Source organism: Myotis davidii, unplaced genomic scaffold, assembly GCF_000327345.1.
Source record: "Myotis davidii unplaced genomic scaffold, ASM32734v1 scaffold376, whole genome shotgun sequence".
Lineage (NCBI taxonomy): Eukaryota > Metazoa > Chordata > Mammalia > Chiroptera > Vespertilionidae > Myotis > Myotis davidii.
In genome coordinates, this window is record NW_006288121.1 from 2,146,031 (window position 1) to 2,166,332 (window position 20,302).

Genomic DNA, 20,302 nt, shown 5'->3' on the forward strand with positions numbered 1-20,302 from the left:
GTTGCAGGGTTGGGGCTATGGCAGAGACCAAAACTTAGACAAGTCCTTTGCTTTCAGAGAGCATGTATTCTAAGAAAACTGAGATGGTAATAAAGATGGAGCAGCTAGCATTTCTCATTTGGTCATAAAATCTTTTTATAAGTAGCATCTCACAGACTCCATTTTTTGTCAAGCACACATTGGTAAATAGGTTTTTAGAATATTGCCAATTATTCCAAAGACATTCCTTAATGTTGTTTAAAGCAGCAAGGAATCATAAAACTGGAGATGTTTTTAATTCAGGACATTAGAACTGCCTTATGACGCTGAGAAACCAAGTTAAGTAAGTTTGAACATTTAAATGGAGGCCTTTTTCACTTTTGTTCTGCTAGAACAGTGTACTTGGATTTCCAGGTGATACTGAGATCATTGATATGCAGCAAGTGTCCATCAGAATTTTAAAATATCACAATGAGAGTTCAATTATGTTTGTTTACTGGAACTCTCTTCATCTCTAGGGTTGTTTATAAAATAGTTTTCCTAAAATACGGTTAGAGCAGACTAGCCTGATCAGTATTAAGATAAATTTTCTTTCAAAACAGTGTTTAATAAAAATCACATATTATGTTTTATAGCATCTTCATCAGGATAGCATGCTAGCATTGCTTTTTATTTTATGGAAGATGGAGATTCAGAAAGAGTTGCCAATTTAAATCTAACTTCATTAGCTAATTAAATGTGTTGAAAAAAAGAGCTCAGAATTGTTTTCTCCGTCACCCTCCAGCTTAACATTTTGCATAACTGAGCTAATAATAAAAAGGAAGCCTGATTTAAATGTTTTCCCACATTTATTGAGAATTTTCTAATGCAAGCTAATACATTTTTGTAAATTGCTATATATTGTTGCAAAGACATTTAGCACCTTCTATTTCTTGATAGAACTTTCTAGTTTAGCCAAAGAACATATATAGGCGTAACCCATAGATACAGATAACAGTGTGGTAATGGCCAGAGGGTGAGAACTGGGTGAAGAATAAGAAAGTGGGGGGAACATCTGTAAGAATATCAACAATTAAAATAAAGAAAAAAAGTCTTTTAATTTAGAGGTCTGTACTTTTCTGGAAAAATAGTCAATATGTAGCTAGAAACCAGTGACTGTCTTTACACATCTCATCCTTTAGGTGTGAGATTACCTTGGCTCTGAGTCTTTCTAGGTCATGTCTGTGGTTAAAGTAGTTGATTTTCTTCGTGGAATCCACAGCTGAGATGATTATACATTCACTTTCCAGGAGTTTTCTTTCATCTTTGATATCAAAGCATAAAATACCTCTGAGCAGCTAGACCCTGAAAGCACACACAGAGTTTCCCATTGACAGGGCCCGCACTGAGTTACAGGCGGCTAAATCGCTCCTGGTGAATCTTCCATTGTGCACTGAGTTTCCTGCTACCTTTAGAACAGGTCTAGGCAGAGCCTCTGGAAGTTTCAGACTAGTGCTTTGATTGAAAAGTTTTTATCATCCTTCAGGGTTGAGTGGGCATTCTAAGCTCTGTAGGTAACTTGAAGAAAACATGAAAAAAATGTGAACAAAAAGAATGATATCTAATGAGTACAGGTCCCTTAATAAGGTATAGTATTAATTGACTATTGTAAGTGGCTGAATACAAAAACTCAGATGAACCATTCTAAATATTACATATCTGGAGCTCCAGTGGCGCAATCGGTTAGCGCGCGGTACTTATAAATATTACATATCTCCAACTGAAATATTACCGTTTGCATATTTATAGTATTAAGTTTAGAGTAATATATAAGTCAAGTCAGTTAGTATACCTGTCCCTTATTCATGTGAAAAACAGAAGAGGAAGAGAAAGTAGAAAAATTAGAGGAGGGGATGAAGAGGGGTGAGGAGGCAAAAAAGAAGAGAGAAAAAATATTTATTGAGTGTTTACTGTGTTCTAGGCACCATTCTAAATACTGTGCATATATACCTCACTTAATTTATCTAATACCTCTATGGGTTGGTCCTGTGTTTCATTTCCATTTTATAACTGAGGAAATGCAGGCACAGAACGGGTGCGTTACCTGGCTGGTGTGTAGCAGAGCTGGGATGTGAGTCTATTTAACCTTGGCGCACATTTCAAGTCCTTAACAACCTCACAGTATTGCTGGTCCCTTATAATTCAGGTCTCTTACAATAAATTTCACATGGGAAATGTCAGTATAAGGTGTTGTATGAGCACCTATTATATTCTGTGTCCTTTTTGGTAACAACAGATTATACTTATAAGTGCCTGAAAATGAAATTTCCTTTTCACATGTAAGTATGCATTCGTTTCCACTTTATCCTTTCTGTGAAAATCACAATCGGTTGATTCTCCTGTGTAATTGAATAGTGGCTGCATCACTGGCATGTGGCCTCCAGACTACAGGGCTGCTCTGTAGTTTATGTTGAAAACCTTATTTAAAGTTCTTTCAGCCTATTTGGTTCCTCTAGAAATTCAAACTTAATTCACCAGTAAGAGATATCTATAATGTATTCTTTGAATATATGTAAGCATTGAAAATCACATCTTCTTGTTATATAAATGTGCATAATAGTTATAAGCATTTAAAAACCACAGCTTGAGCCCTAGCCGGTTTGGCTCAGTAGATAGAGCATTAGAAGGGTCCCAGGTTCGATTCCGGCCAAGGGCTCACGCCCAGGGTTCAGGCTCAATCTCCAGTGGGGGGTTTACAGGAGGCAGACGATTGATGATTCTCTCTTATCATTGATGTTTCTATTTCTCCCTCTCCCTTCCTTTCTTTCTGAAATCAATAAAGAAATATATTTAAAAATAAAAATAAATAAATAAAGCCACATCTTGGTATTTAAATGTCTAACCACTAAGCTGTACACCTGAAACTAACACCATATTGAAGGTCAACTGTAATTGGGGTGTTTGGGGGGGGGTAAAAAAAACACATCATTGTATTTCTAGTTCTGAGCAAAACCTTATTAGAAGAGTTCCATTTGAAAGGAAAGACCTATGCAAAGTGCACAAAATGATATCCAGGATTACAGATTTTTGAAAACTAAATCAATGGCAACTTCTTTTAATTGAAAAGTAAAATCTTCAACCCGTTTCAATTCAATTTAGGAAATTGAATTGTGCCATTCCTCTGTACTGCAGATGTTAAAATGATTTCTGGCTCTAAAATCCGGTGATTTTATTTTATTACTTAAAATTCATTGGTTGAGATGTATCCAAGTACCGAAAGCTGCATTCTCTCTTGGTTCCTCTAATGGTTCTTCCCTTTGATAAAGCTAAGTTAAAAATAAGTTTTGACTCTACCTTCTTCATTGCCACTAATATTTAAACAGTGTCAGCACTCCCGGCAGCTGTATTATGCAGGCGGTGCTGCATTTGTCATCTCTTCTTATTTCTAGGAATTTTACTAAACCTGGATTCTAAAAGGCTGCATTCTTTAGATAGAATGTGGTATCTCTATCAAAGAGATGCTGAAATAGCTACATTGAGGCAGTTTGCAGAACACGATTAAATTAATTTTAGGTACAATCCTGCAAAGTGATTTCAAAGAGCTAAAGCAGATATACTTTGATGAGCTACTATGGAAGGGCTGGTCTAATTTTTGTTACTGTTGTTTAGTTTTTCATTTCTGAATATATCATAGACTTTTTATTCAAAGAGAAAATGTTAGAACATTATTCTGACTTTTTCACTAGAACATTTCTAAGTATATTTTTATGACCTAGTCTGTAGTGACAGACCAGGTGTCTAGTGTTTCATTTATCATTCAGTCGAATTATTTTTTTATTTTAATACATAAATAATAAAAGCAAGCTATCTTTCATTTCTTCTACCTGTCTCCCTTGTTGTTGTTGTGTGTGTGTTTTCATCTACTTCTTCAGCACAGGTCACAGTCTTGTAAGCAAAGGGAAACTGTTCTTTTCTTTTGACAGGCTATTGAATATCTATTGCTTTCCATTTCTAAAAAAACGTAATCATCTTGTCATTTGGTTTTATCTTTTGCTCTGTCTGACTACTTTTCATAACAGCACTGACTCTATTCTAAGTATGTATGTGCCATACTTCAGAATGTTATTTTTAATATCCCCAAGGATTAAAGATTTCTCTCAAAAAAATGGTATCCAGAGTAGTGGTTGTCAGGTTTCTCTGTACATTGAAATCACCTGCTTATTCTCATCTAATTTTATTATTCCAGCTTATAACACCCCCAGTGCTCAGATCATCCTCTAGTCCGGGTAAACTGGACCCCTGGAGCTGAGATCCAGGCAGCAATATCTTAAGCCCCCGGGAAACTCCCATGGGAAGTCAATTGTGAGCTAGTGGTGTGATGCAATGCCTCTGAAATAGTATGAGCATCGGAATTATTGGGGGAAGAGAGGGGTCTTGTTGAAATGCAGTGTCTGCTGTAGGAGTTCTGGGTGGAGCCCAACCTTTGCACTGCATCTCACACATGCTCTCAGGTGATGCAGGTACCACCAGTTCACAGACCACACTTAGCATATCAAGAATTCAATGAACTCTTGATTTCTTTCTGCCAGAGTCCCATAAGAATGACATACCTTACTCTGAGTGCATCCATTGGTCCTTACCTTTACCTCATGACTCCCCTCAAACAAAATTTGAATTAGTGGCAACAAGAAATGACCTCTGTCTACATGTACAGAACACAGCTTACTCAGCAGAGGCAGGAGCCCCCAAAGCATTATGTCTGTCATATCTTGCAAATCATTTCAATATATGTGAAAATTTGTATAGTTTATCTGTTGCAATCATTTATTTTGATAAAGATAGTTACACTTTCTGTATTTTGTTGCACCATGTGAAATTGCTAATTTCCTTTTTATCATTATTTTACCTGCAAAAATTGCAGTTTCATTGTCCAATGTAAAGTGTAAAATATTGTTATCCGACAAAGACAAAGATAAAGAAAAATCACATGGAATCCACTGTTTCCCTTCATGTTGATTTATAGAGTTTATCTTGCTGATAGAACATAGACCATAGAAAAATATTTAGCAAAAGTTCTTAAGAAATACACATGTGTGCCGAAACCGGTTTGGCTCAGTGGATAGAGCGTCGGCCTGCGGACTGAAAGGTCCCAGGTTCGATTCCCGTCAAGGGCATGTACCTGGGTTGCGCGCACTTCCCCAGTGGGGGATGTGCAGGAGGCAGCTGATTCATGTTTCTCTCTCATCGATGTTTCTAACTCTCTATCACTATCTCTCTCCTTTCCTCTCTGTAAAAAATCAATAAAATATATTTAAAAAAAAAAAAGAAAAGAAATACACATGTGGCTCCAAGAAGTATCTCTCAATACCAATACAATTTCCATTTGTCATCAGCTAAATAGCTTACTACATCCCTCTCTCATCAATACCTTCTTTCCTTTCTGTGCTCATCCCCTCTATAATTTTAACATATGTTAACATAATGCTCAGCAGCCATTGAAGAAAAAATACAAAAATGCAGAGCTAAGTGTAAATGGAATTCTAAGAAATATTTGTTTAACCTAAAAAAGGCAAGAGTGGAATAAAAATGGGCCACATATTGGACACAAAGAAAACAAATAGTAAATGGTAGATCCAAATCCAGTTATATCAAAAATTGTATTAACTGTAAAAATAATAAACACTCCAGTTGAAAGCATAGTTTATCAGATTGACTTTTTCAAAAGCAAGACCCAGTTATCTTCTGTATAAAAGATGAATATGAAGCATAAAGACATAAAATGCTTTAAGGTAAAATAATGAAAAAATATATGAAAACCTAATAATAGAGTGGCAATATAAATACAGGTTACATAGACTTAAGGTCAAAGAGTATCAACAGAAGAAAAGAGAAGGAATTATTAAAATGATAGCAAGGTCAGTTCATCAGGAAGATATTACAACATTAAAAAATTGGGCCAACAAATAATAAAATTAGAAAGTATATAGATTTAAACAACACTGTCAACCACCTTATTCTGGTTGATATTTCAGAGCTCTGGTCCTTACAACTACAGAATATAGATTTTTTTTTTCAAGTATACATTTACATGGTCACCAAAATAGACCACATACTAAACTATAAATATATCTTAAATTTCAGTTTTATAGACTATATTCTTTATAAAAAGAATCAAACAAGTATCAGTAACGATATGATATCTGGAAAAAGTCTCAAATTTGTGACAGGTAAAACCACTTCTAAATAATATAGGGATCAAAGAAGAAATTGTAAGGAAAATTAGCAAACATTGCAGCTGAATGATAATGGGTACAACAAACCAAAATTTGTGGGATGCTGTTAGAAAGTACTAAGAAAGAAATGTATAGTTCTAAACACTTATATGGAAAAAAAGATTTAAAATAATGGCCCACGCCTGCATCTAAGAAGCCTAAGGAAATGAGCATTAAGCCCAAAATAAGGACAAGGAAGGAAAGAAGATGAGTAGGAAAAAAAAGAAAAATAAATACAAAATAAGCAAATGATAGAGAATATTAACACAGTCAAAAGTTGGTTCTTTGAAAGTTTTAATAAATTTAATAGCCCCTAAAAAGACTGTTTTAAAAATTGATTAATTTATCAAAATTGAAAACTTGTGTTCATCAAACTTCTGTTAATAAAATGAAGAGAAAAATACTTACAATATAGAAATTGCAAATACAAAAGACTTCTATCCAGAAAATATCAGAACTCTTGAAAATCCTATATAATAAAACCCTAATATGCAAATCGACTGAACACGGAATGACAGGTCGCTATGATGCACACTGACCACCAGGGGGCAGACGCTCAATGCAGGAGCTGCCCCCTGGTGGTCAGTGCGCTCCCACCGTTGGGGAGCACTGCTCAGCTAGAAGGAGGGCTCACAGCTGGTGAGTGCAGTGGTGGTAGTGGGAGTCTCTCCGGCCTCTGCTGTAGGCAGGCGGTAAGGAGCAAGGAGTCCTGGACTGTGAGAGCCTGGACTGCGAGAGGGCAGAGGCCAGGCTAAGGTACACACACACACACACACACACACACACACACACACACTCCCCCCAGTGCATGAATTTTGTGCACTAGGCCTCTAGTTAGTAATAAAAAGGCACCCAACCAAAACCTCAATGAAATACAAATTCATGTGGCTAAAACTAAAAAGATAGTACACCGATATTGAAGATACAGTAACTAGAAAGTGGCAGTTTCTTACAAATTTAAACATATCTTCCTTTTCAGCCATAAATTCTACCTCTAAAAATTCATCCAAAAGAAACACATTCACAAAAATATTGTACAAGAATATTCATAGCAACTGTATTCATATTACCAATACCGGAAAAGAATCCAAATGTTCGGTGGTGAAATAATAAATAAATTGAGTATATGCACACAATGGACTTACTATTCATCAGAAAGAAAATAAAACTAGTGGTACATGCAGTGACACAGATACATTTTTTAAAATACGCATGACAGAGTGCAGAGAGTAGTTGATTTATATGAAATTCCATGCAGGTGAAATTAATCTACAGTAGTAGAAATCAGCACAGTGGTTGCCCATTGTGGGCTGTGGTAGGGCGTGGTAAGCATTGACCGGAAACGGGAAAAGGGAACTTTCTGAGGCCACGGACGTGTTCTGATAATGGTTACTTTGGTATTTACTGTTATAAAAATTTGTTGAACTATTCACTTAAGATCTGTGTATTTCAAGGATCCAATTTACCTCAGGAAAAAGAAAAAGAGAGAAAGTGACAGCAAAGCACCTTCTCTAATCAGTATGCACAAAACTTAACACTTCTGATTATTTCATTCGTGTTTTAACTACACCCTGCGTAGTTACTAATAATGATAAAATCATTTAGCAATTATTGGGCTGTTACTATATACCACCAGGCACTCATCTAAGGGCTTTGCCTACTTATATAATGTAATCCCTAAAGCACCCTGTAACGAAAGAACGATTATAATCCCATTTTACACATGAAGTACTAGAAGCACAGACTTAACTCATTTGCCTGGGGCCACATAGTTCATACGGGACATACAGGGCTGCACCACCAAATGCTCTGGTGTCAGAGCAGGCGCTGTGCTCCCCTGGCCATCCTGGCCTGCAGGGAGAGTTGTTCCAGAAGTTGCTCAGTCAACTATGCAGCCGTTTGTCTGCCATCTCCCCCTATTAAAGTCAGACAGGATCTCCGAGAACACAGCAGCACCAATTGCCAAATCAAGGAGTCCAATGAGCCTGTGGCTCCTCCTATCTCATCCCCCAAGACTTTGAGAGCAAAGCCCTTCCAAATGTAAAGCTTAGGGGAGCTCTGCATACCTGCGAGTGGGGCCATGTACACAGCTGATTTGATGGGAAGGGTTAGACTGAGACTAGTGCTCACCTCCTAATCATAGTCTATCCCACGTTCAACGTATGGCACGTCATGTTTCAGGAAACTTGATATTCCAGGACCCGCGAGGCAGGCAATTGTGTCAAACAGAATTTTATAGCATCTTTCTTCCCAGGCAGGCGAGTGTATTCTGTCCCTGTTAGGGTCATTATCTGAGCCACGTTTTGCCAGTATTGATACTAGGCTGTGAAATATAAATAGCCTGCAAAACTGGTTCTCAGCGGTTTCAGTATTTTCTTTCTGCCCTTGATATATTTTATTAGTTCTGGTAACACAAACTAAAATGAAATTCCAGGCTCTGCTCAATTTTTTTTTTTCTCCAGTTTCTGATTGTCTCCTTGAGACAATCATGTGGCCCTGCCCATTTACCCCGCTGGGGATTGTATACATCAAACCACAGCAAATAACAAAAGCGTTTTATGGGGGTAAAGGACATCAAGAACTAAAGTTTCAACCCTGTGGCACACACTGGCCAGATTGGTATCTACTGCAACTAAATTAGCCCATGCTTTTTAGGAAACCCAAAGGTTTTCATTAATCTCTAACATAAACTCAGGTACCAGAGCAATTGGTTTAATATTCAGCAGTTTTCAAAAGAAGCTGCTTATGGATAAACGCCATAAGGTCAATTTTATTTACACAGCTTACTGCCACTGTGAGCCCTGGCAGCTGGGCTTTTGTTTTTCACATTTTGGCTGCAGGTTCATATCCAACCTCCAGCTACTGCTGGGCTCTGGGATAGTTGACCCCATAAGGACCTTGGTGGCCTGTTTTCCTAGGGGTAGGTATTCGGAGCCGGTGCAAGTGGGATAGATCTTGCTCTTTCCAATAGAAAAACTATTCATTGAGATGTCCTTGCTTCCAACAACATGCACTTAAACTTCTGCAGGAGAATGAATCCCATTTCCATGAATAATTTCAAGAAAGCCTCCTATTGACCTAGGAGGTACGAAGGTTCCATGTTAGCTGAGCAGATGGGACACACATCTATCTTTCCATTGATAGGAGGTATTAAAGAGGATTCTTCCTCCCAGTTCAGAAAACCTGGTGGATTTGATAAGAAAGTAAGCATTCATTGTTATAATCAAAAGTTTGTCTATAAATGGACTCTTAACATAAGTGACTTGGTGGCTTAGAGTCACTCTGTTCTGTACCCTTGCATCTTGAAAGTATTTTTCCAACCGTATTTCTGGTGTTCCAAAAGCACTGTGAATACGCTCATTAGAAAACTCTCTTAAGATTTTTCTGTAATTTAAAACCTTAATTTCTTAACCACTGCAAGGGTTTGGCATAAAATTGAAAGAGAAACTGTTTCCACAAAATTCTTTAGTTTATTTTTTTTTCCTGGAGAACTAGGATTTCTTATCTGTGGATTATTATATGTAAAGATTTATTTTTTCAAAAATAATTTTAATGTATTTTTAAATATAGAAACAAGACAACTTTGGATAGAATGCTGATATTAGGAAAACTTTAAAAAGTAGGTCTTTTAAAGAGCTTGGTTGCAGAAAATATTGGAGGCATAGGTATATTACTTTTTAAAAGTAGTACATACACATAAGAAATGAAAAATGGTAATGGATTACTCCAGAGGCTTATTTTTGGTTTTGTGTAGCCATCACACTGTGAACCCTTTGCTCTTAGGTGCTCAGACAGACGCTGCATGAGAGCTCTGATCGCATAATGAGGCCAGAGGCACGCTGGGCTGCGGCTGCTCTCCACAATCCCTCATTTTGCTGGAATCAAGCATTGCTTTTCATATGATTTCATGGTAATTTTATTTAGCGTCAGTTACTAAGATAAAAAGCAATGGATTATTGTTTTAAAAGATTGTCATACCTTAAGCTCCTTTAGCCCAGAAGTTTCCCTGAATGAAATTTCACAGTTGCCATGTAGCACAGGCTGCAGGAGAACCTGGGCCAGCTGCTCCTGCCAGCTATTCTCGCCGTACCTAGTGCACTTAGCTGTGTCTTTTGCACTCATTGTAACATCTTTTCACAGTGCTTACCCAGGTCTCTCCTATGGCGATGTCATAACGTGAATTATGAGTGTGTTGTCACAGTGAAACATACTGTGGATTAGGTATAGCTTGTATATTTCAAGGTACCCTACTGCCTACGTAATATTGACAGATTGGTAAGCACCCAACAAAGTAATAAGACCATGATTAAGAAGCTGAAAGAACTAAGAGAATTATGAAAAATAAGAGAATAGCCCTGGCCGGTGGCTCACTTGACTAGAGTGTCATCCTGTGCACTAAAGTGTCCCGGGTTTGACTCCCAGTCAGGGCAGGTACAAGAGGCACCTGATTGTTCCCTTTCACATCAGTGTTTCTCTCTCTCTCTCTCTCTCTCTCTCTCTCTCTCTCTCTCTCTCTCTCTCCCCCTCTCTCTCTCATCAATAAAAACCTTTTCCTGGGGTGAGGATTTAAAAAAATAAGAGAATGCATAAAACATCAGGAGAAACACTAAATTATCACGACTGTAGAAAAGCTAAAAGAGCTAAGAGGAAAAATATATGAGCTACAAAATAAGATCAGTTACAAGGGAAACTTTAAAAGGAAAGTTAATTTATTGAAAAATTGTATCACTTGATTTTCTTCCATTACATGCTTTAGCTTATAAATGGGTTAGGTAATATTCCATAGGGAATGTCCTGTGTCTGTGTGTGTGTGTGTGTGTTTAAGCCAAAAATGGAACACTAACACTTTGAGCATTTATAGTTTAACTTTACTTATCTTTTAAAAAGAACATTTTGACATTATCTGCATAAGATTTATGAATTTTGAACAAGTTTGTGCAAGACTTTGTCCAAAGCCTCTTGGTCCCCCAAAGGACATTAATACAAAGCAGAATTTATGGGCTGTGGTGTTTCTTTTTAAAGCCAAGGAAAGAGTTAGTTCTAAAGTGAATAAAATTACAGGCAAGGAGCATTTGTATTTTAGTTTTACTTTATTTCTGGACTTAAGTTATTGGCAAGATTTAACAGTGGGCACAGATCACTTTAGCAATGTATAAAAATCTTTTTATCATACTGAAGAATTGTACTTTTAACAGAATATCAATGCTATGTGCTGTAAACCTTGAAAAATGTCAGTCATAGAAAAAACAAGAAGACATAGAGGTTTAAAATTAAATGTTACACTTTGAAGAAACATACCAAATTTACTTCTCTTTCCTCCTATCTTCTTTCTTTCTTTCTTTTTCTTTAATCTTTCCTCTTATCAACAAGTCATAAACTTTTCTTGGAATGCAGCAAATTAAACACATTTATGTAAGATCTTAAATATTATCTAATCTGTACTTAATGCCTTTTAAAGCTGTTGTTTTTGCTATCATCATAACTAAAACTATCCCCACACCACAGATTGCTTTGATACATTTGATAATTCTCGCAATCCTCTTTGTGTCTAAATATTGATCTGCATCTTATAAAATAGTAAAAACTAGAAACTTGAAAGTCTCATCAGATGACAGCATATTATATTTGATACTATTCCATTTCTGTGCATGATTTATGTTTTAAAATGTCTTCAACGTAGTACAAAGAAGGCCTCGACTTGATAGGCTTTTCAAATATATGTATATACTTGTTTTTGTGGCTTTGAGGCTCTACTTTATGGTGTCTTGTCCTTTATCATTAATTCCTCTTATTTGAATACACAATATAAAGCTAAAAAGGCTAAATATTTTAATTGTCCTGTGTGGAGGTGAGGATGTTGTTTGGCTTTTGGGTATAAGTGAAAGAGCATTAAGATAATCCTCGGTGTGGAATCAAAGTCTGGGTCCCTCCTGACCTTTCTGAGTAGTCTCCCAGCTTCTAATAGATTCTATTTCAGGACCGTTTTTATTGATTGTTTTCTCTTTGAATGAACCACACCTTTCTGTGAATTTTTGTTTGAAACTGGACATTTGAACCTAATAATGTGGTAACTCTGGGAATCAAATTATTTTCCTACCTCAGGGTTTGCTAGGTTTGTTTATTTTGTTGTGTTGTGTTGTGTTGTGTTGTGTTTTTATTGCTGTAGGCTGTCTCTGTATTGAGGTTCAGCTTGAAGTGTAAGCTTAAGGTCTTCTCAAGTCTATTCTGAGCCTTTCTCTGGGTGTGCACTGTCACTTTTAAATTTTCCCCTTATACATAGTTGTTTTTGAGTGTTCTATGTGTTCATATCTGGCTCCGAAAAGGGGAAAATGACAAAAGTAAAAGGGGAAGCAACAAGAAGCGTGATGCCTCTTCTTATCTTTTTTAATGTGTTTTATTGACTTGAGAGAGAGAGAGAGGAAATATATAGAGAGAAACATCAATTGGCTGCCTCCTACACACCCGCTTCTGGGGATCAAGCCTGCAACCTGGGCATGTGCCCTGACCTGCAATCGAACCAGCAACCTTTCAGTGCACAGTATCATGTCCAGCCAACTCAGCCACACTTGCCAGGGCAGAAGAATGCTGGCTCTTTCAATCCCTTGGAATTCAGTTAACCAAAGGGGAAGAGGCTTGCAATCATGGGGGAGGTGCAACAACAATGACTGCCTGTCTTTCTGTGTGCACCTCTGTGATCAGAAGCACCAATCAGTGATCAATACACATGCACAGCTGCCTGTCACATGGTTCAGGGGTGAAGAATAGGTGGCTACTACTGTGCTAAGAGCTGAAATTGACTGAAATTAACCACAATTTATGGTCTAAGCCTTACCTGGTAAGTTGAAGGCCTTCAATATAGTCCAGAGTTCCGAAATAGCTATGGGAGACCAGTGATTTCCAACCTTCTTCATCTCATGGTACACATAAACTAATTACTAAAATGCCATATATATAGTTTTGATTCATTCACAGCAGATGACTGTTGTTGTATTGACTGTTGTCATTATTTTTAATTTAACAATCTAAGGGAAAAGATGTCAAGTGGCCCTGACTAGTCAGGTATTGAATGTTTTAAAAATTCTTGTGGCACATCAGTGTGCGTGCCCCGGCACACTGTTTGAAAATCACTGCCTGAGACAGATTCTGCCAGTGCAATTGTTATCTAGGTGAAGAGACAGAGTCCTGATTCTTTACTGCCGTCTTCCCAGAATCTCCCAGTAAATGACTTTTTATAGAATGAACTAGAGGCCCGGTGCACAAAAATGTGTGCACTCGGGGGAAGGGGGATCCCGCAGGCCGGCCTGTGCCCTCTCGCAGTCTGGGACCCCTCGGGAGATAACGACCTGCTGGCTTAGGCCTGTTCCCGGGTGGCAGAGGGCAGGCCCAATCCCTAGGTGCAGCCCCTGGTCGGGCCCAGAGCAGGGCCGATTGGGGAGTTGGGGCGCCTTCCCCTGTCATGTATAGAGCAGGGCAGATTGGGAGGTTGCGATGCCACCTTCAGTCACGCTCAGGGTAGGGCCGATTGGAGGGTTGGGGCACTGCCCCCTGTCACACTCAAGGCAGGGTCGATGGGGAGGTTGCGGCGCCACCCTGTGTCATGCACAGACCAGGGCCCATCAGGGGGGTTGGGGCTCCGTACCCTGTCACGCACAGGCCAGGGCCCATCAGGGGGTGGGGGAGCCCCCCCCTGTCACTCACAGAGTAGGGCCGATAGGGGAGTTGGGGCACCGCCCTCTGTCTCACTCAGGGAAGGGCGGATCAGGGGGCTGGGGCGCCGCCACTCTCATACTCAGGGCAGGGCCAATGGGGAGGTTATGGCTCTACCCTGTCACACACAGAGCAGGGCCTGAGGGGGGTTGGGGGTTGGGGCCCCACCCCCTGTCACACACAGAGCCGCAGGGCGATCAGGGGGTTTGGGCGCTGCCCCTGTCACGCTGATCCCGGTGCCGGGAGGCCTCGCGGCTCCGCTGATCCTGGTGCTGGGAGCATATTACCCTTTTACTATATAGGGTAGAGGCCTAGTGCATGGGTGGGGCTGGCTGGTTTGCCCTGAAGGGTGTCCTGGATCAGGGTGGGGGTCCCCACTGGGGTGCCTGGCCAGTCTGGGTGAGGGGCTGAGGGCTGTTTTCAGGCTGGGACTAAAGCTCCCAACCGCTCCATTTTTTTCTTTTTTTTCTTTTTTTTCTTTAACTCTGGGCCAGCTTTAGCTCTGAGGCCTGGGCTGCTCAAAACAGGTTTCTGGCCTTTGTTTACCGTCTGTATTTGATACAATGTTGTGGTCCGGCTGGCTGAAGCCCCGCTGGGAACGTTGGAGTCCTCCATCACTGAAGCAAGCAAGACTCCCTGTTTGCATCAGCTGCCTGGCTGCCAGCCACCATCTTGGCTGCCAGTTAATTTGCATATCTCCCTGATTAGCCAATGGGAAGGGTAGCGGTCATATGCCAATTACCATGTTTCTCTTTTATTAGTGTAGATTACCCTTTACATTTTACATTCTTTCACTAATGAATTTCTGCTAGGTAAGGGAAAGCTTTAGGGTTTTAATCTTTATTTGATTTGGAGAAAGATTACTGAATAACAATAAGGGTCTCAAGCAGAGAAAACAAACAATAGCAACATCAAAGGAAGGGTGAGAAAATTGGGGAGGTCAAGTTCCTTTGATTTATCTAGAATTTTGTTATTTAGCATTCACCACACATTCTGATAGGAAGTCATATTTTCTGTATTAAAATTTTTTAAAAAAGAAATTGGTGCTTATTAAATGAGCTTTAATAGACAAAAAATCGTTAAAACATAGAGGCAAATGGTGAAAATAACAAAGACATAAATTGGTAACGAAATTATTAGGAATCACTGTTCTAAAACTTCTATGACTCTTAATGAATTTTATCACTCAAAAATACCAGTTTTATTTTGCACTAAGATACGGTTACCTGCTGCACATAATTTAAAAAGATCTCTAGATGCCCGTGTAGTCATCAAAGATTGCAGACTTTTAGAACAAGATAATACTTTATAGATTACTTTTATTTGGTTGATTGACTTTAAGTTGGAAAGTTATTACTTTAGAAATTCAGAAATACCTCTCTGAAAATGAGTATAATGGTGGAAAGCATCTCAGTAAGAGTTAGAGAAATTTGTATTGGCCTGTGGCATAGTAGGATATTTTTATATGCTGTGTGTTCCCTTTAGATAGTGATAAAACTATTTGAGGGTCATTTAGCTTCCATCTGTTATACTTTTAAAGAGCATTGCAGTTTAAGACAGATTTTGAAAATTATCCTTTGGACTTATGCAGACTTTCTGAAAATGCTTGTATAGTCACAAAAAAACATGTCTAATATTCTTCAATTTAAAATTTCCACAAGAAAATGAAAGAGGAGGTTTCGAAAAGTAATCAATTTTCCCATAGGTAAAAGGGCCAGTGGTTTAATGAGAAAAATCAAAGTTAAGGTTATTATATAGTTAGAGTTTTAGATTTTCTGTAGTACTTTTAGAACAAAGACTATTGATCTTGCTTATTGAACTATAAATTATAACACAATTATAAATATAACTTTAATCACTAATAGTATGGATTTTTTTATTGCCCAAATAAAAAGCATCTAACTTCTAAAATGGGTGTTATGGAAAAGAAAAGTTGCATAGGAAGTAAAATAAAAATATCCAACAGTACTTTCCTTAAAATCAAAATATTCCTTTTAATGAAAACTCACACTTAAGAGTACACACCTGGATGTCCTGACAGCTGTGCTGTTCTCTCAGCCTCCACAGATGACAGTGCAGCTGAGAAGAAAGGGGGAACGCTGCATGCTGGCCTCATTGTTGGGATCCTCATCCTGGTCCTCATTATCGCAGCAGCCATTCTTGTGACAGTCTACATGTATCACCATCCAACATCAGCAGCCAGCATCTTCTTTATAGAGGTAAGTTGCAAGTATTACACATACAACCATACTAATTTACAAACTCTCTCCATTTGCTAACATCACCTGTATTTACTATTTTGCACATTATTTCTCCATTTTGCAGTTGGGAGCTGGCTGATTTCTCTCTCTCTCTCTCTCTCTCTCTCTCTCTCTCTCACACACACACACACACACACACACACACACACACACACACATTGATAGATTGCTTTCATGTGATGAGTTCAGTTATCTCAGGAGTTTTTAAAGAAATAACCTATCTTGCTTTTTACAGATCTAAAGGAAAATGGAAACCATACTTTTTTGCCCTTTTATATCCAATATGTTAACCAGCTGTTCTCCTGATTCTAGAAGGAAATGCAGCATATGCTGGAGGCTAAAGAGGTTTTCTTAAGTCAGTTAATCAATAAATGCTAATTAAGTTCTGGCAGCATGCAAGTTACTATAGGATGGGCCTGCTCTCAAAATGTTCACAAACTATTCTGGAAAAATAGTAGCTTTATATTATAACAGATATAACAATAATATAATGGTATGGGCCACCACAACTTTGTGTAATGATGTACATTTTTATATTTATACTGGTGGCCTGGTGCACGAATTTGTGAACATTGAAAGGAAATTAATTAGAAGAAATATTTTAATATCACTATTCGCCCTTTCTCCATAATAGAAATGCCAACCAAATTCATGATTGATAATGACAGATTGAAACACACACATGCGAATGGCGCCAGCGAGAGTTTTATATATATCACACATGTATGAGTCAACCTATCCTTTTACAGATATAGAATGAACTTGCTTAATTAGACCTGCTTTCTGATTTAGCTAAACTTTTTCCAGCCCAGTGAAGCACCCGACTTCTCTTTCGTGTAATTGTCAGCAACACAGCAGTAAATATCAACACGGAGCAGATTATTATTGTAGATAACGCAGGGAGAACAAGGGGTAAAATATTTAGCTGCAGCAGTGTTTGACTATATTCTGCACAGTGAGAAAACCTAAAGTCATTTTCAAGGTCCACCATTTCTTACTTCTTTTCAGTCAGGTCAAGTTTCTAAGCTTTCTAAATCTACGTTTTCTGACTAATGAAAAGAAAATAGGATTTGACCAAGTCTCCCATCTACCTACTCCAGACTTCTGCTCTGTGAGGATAAAATTAGATGAAGCATAGGAAAATGCTTCACAGACATTTAAAGAATAAAATGTTTCCACCTGGCTATAAAGCAAGTCATGTTCCTGGACTGAAGAAACTGCAAGGAGTTTCTAGTCACTAGGGAGAGGAAGCTGGACATTGCTATGTGATGTCATTACCTGGACAGACACTTAGCATATTAGGCTTTTACATACATAGACTAGAGGCCTGGTGCATGAAATTAATGCACAGGTACAGTCCCTAGGCCTGGCTGGCGATTGAAGCATGAGCATCTGGTGTGGAAGGAAGGGCAAGTCCCAGATAACCTCTGGGCCCTGGGCAGCACTTGGGCCCCCAATCCCCCACATGCCCTTGCCACCTGAGTCACAGTGCCTGAGTCCCCACACAGAGATGTGGTGAGCACGGCTGGATGCTATGGTCCGGGGCACAGCATGGGCCTCTTGGCTACCCAGTGCTACAGCACGGAAGTTGGGCAGGCAGCGCGCTCTCTCCTGGTCAGCCTCGCGGACTGGCTCCTGTGCGAACCCACGGGGATCCCGACCGGCTCCTGAGGCCCCGGCAGCTGTGGCCCAGCTCACCCAGAAAAGGCCACGTGGGTACTGGGCGGGCTCCTCATTGGTGCCTGGCACCTGAGCACAGGAGCTTCCCTGACACGTAAGCCCTGACATCCTGGGGGAGGGTAACAGAGGGAATGAGAGTGAGCTCAGTGGACATCCCACATTCTCACTGCACCTCTGTCCCCATCACCCCCGCCCCAGGTAGCCAATGAGAGGTCACAGCATGTCGCCAATGCCTACCATGTTCCATGCATCCCCCTGGTGGTCAGCACACATCATAGCAAGCAGTCAAACTACTGGTCAAACTCCTGGTCAAGGGAACAATTTCCTATTAGGCTTTTATTATATAGGGTATAGATGTGTATGTGTGTGTGTGCACACACATACACACACACACACATACACTCGTACAAACACAAAAAATAGCATCATGGTGAATCAGTATTGTGTTCCTATGCATAGAATATAGATTTGGAGCCAGTGCCCTGGATCATTCAGGTGAAGGACCGTGGTCTGAGTATAAAGGGCCACAACCAAATCCTGTTGGCCAGAGGCCTGAACTGGGAAGGCTGGAGCCATAGGATAAAGTTGGGGTGACCAAGTCACCTTCTATCCTCCAGATGAGTGAGCTTACTGAGACCCCTCTATGTGCAGCTTTCATTTCAACATCTTAATAGGCTCACTGCTCTTCCAACACCAAATAAATACTAGAGCAATAAAGGAAATCTTTCCCTTCAGAGTTTCAAACATGTAAAGTTTAAATATTTTCTAATTCATAGATTGATAAACAGAAAGGTTCCCTAGAATTTTGTTCACTTGTTGAATAAGAAAGTATAATTCTTTTTAAAGTACAGAGTCAAAATTACCTTTGTTTCCTTTAAAAAAGAGAGGTGAATGAAAAGACAATTAAATAATTGCTCAGAAGCCCTGTATGGCTCTCTACTGTCTATAGAACCAAGTGCAGCTTCTTTAGGTCACCATTTAAGGCCTTGGAGAACTGGATCTTGCCCATCTTTTCAGTCTGTAACCCATGGCTTCCCAACTTCAAGTTGAGAGTGCCATCAGATTTCACTCTTTGCTCTTCTCCTTGCACACCCCAAATTTTCCCTGCCACCAAGGCATTGCTTATTCTGTTTCCTCTACCAAGAAAGCCCCCCACTTCCACCTCAGTTCTTGAATTTAAGATCCAAACAGCCTCCAATGCCATGTACCCTGTATGCTTCCCTGAACCATCTCTCTTTCTGGACAGCTGGACATAATCTATTTCTCCTCTGAGATTCTGTCCATTGTAATATAAGTGTATCTTTCTCCTGCGTTTACTTTCCTGTTCTGTATTAAAGTAAAGTATGCACATGATTTATTGCACCCTACAGACTTCTAAGTTCTGTAGGATTTGGAGTAAATCACTTAAGTTTCTTTCAAATAAGAAGAATCCCATTAATATTCCTGGGGAAAAGTATACTAGGGCATTTCAGGATTCCACTAAAAATTTACATATGATGTATTCTAGAAATAGCATCTTGTTTAAAATCATAAGAATGGAGAAATTATCAGGCACTGCACTTAGTTGGAAAGCTGTTGAGTGTTGTTAATGTACTGGATTTTCACAGAAGGAAGTAGAAAGCTTCCCCGAGGTCATGAATGCATGCCTCAGAGAGCTGACAAGTGACAAGCTGTAAAGCTTCAGCAACTAACCAGACAACAGGCTGCTGCTGTAACCCCTCAGATGTTAAAGCCTTTTAATACGCTGTGCAGGGTAGTTTCTGACATCGTAAAAAGGAAGATACTGTGAAATATCTCATGGTGATGGTACGAGCGGAAAATTGCACAGTGCAAAAGACCCGCTTTACACAGCAGCCCTGCATGAATAAAAAATGAGACCATAGAATAGTGAAAGTATTTTTCTGGCAATTGCGTTTTTTAATCAGTCTTATTGTTTTATAATCAGAGCCTAGATGTCCATGTGTTTGTGTGAATACTTACACATGCGTGTATTTATAGAATGTTTAGATCTAGAGGGACAAATAGAGATAATTTGGTCCTCTTCCCTCATAACACAAAAGAAGAGACCACAGCTCTGAGTGACGGAAGACTTCCCCAATGTCAACGAGCCATAGCTCTGGGAAGAGCTGTCTTGTCTTTCCACACTCAAGTGAAGCAGAGTCATTCTGCAGGTTCCCAGCTTTTCCCTCTTGGCCTTTTTTCCTTCCAACTGAGTCAACTATCAATGTCTACTTAAATCATTACCTCCGACACCCTGCTGTCCTCATGCAGCTCACAGGGCCTGCTCAGTGGATGATTTTTGAAGGTGATAATTATAACTTTACTATTATTCAAGCTGACCCATGTTTGCAAAACAAAATACAGGTTCATGATGACTGCATAGTTACTGAAGTAACAGATCTATGAATTTGAAGGCTTTGAATA

General features: G+C 39.3%; 1 protein-coding gene across 1 annotated transcript in view; it reads left to right on the top strand.

Annotated features, from left to right (window-relative positions):
• Window positions 1-20,302, top strand: part of PLXDC2 (plexin domain containing 2) — a 416,974-nt gene that overhangs the window by 375,857 nt on the left and 20,815 nt on the right. Inside the window, exon 13 of the mRNA XM_006759923.2 lies at window positions 15,996-16,156. Coding sequence (XP_006759986.1) covers window positions 15,996-16,156 — 161 coding nt within the window. The remainder of the gene's footprint in view (window positions 1-15,995; window positions 16,157-20,302) is intronic.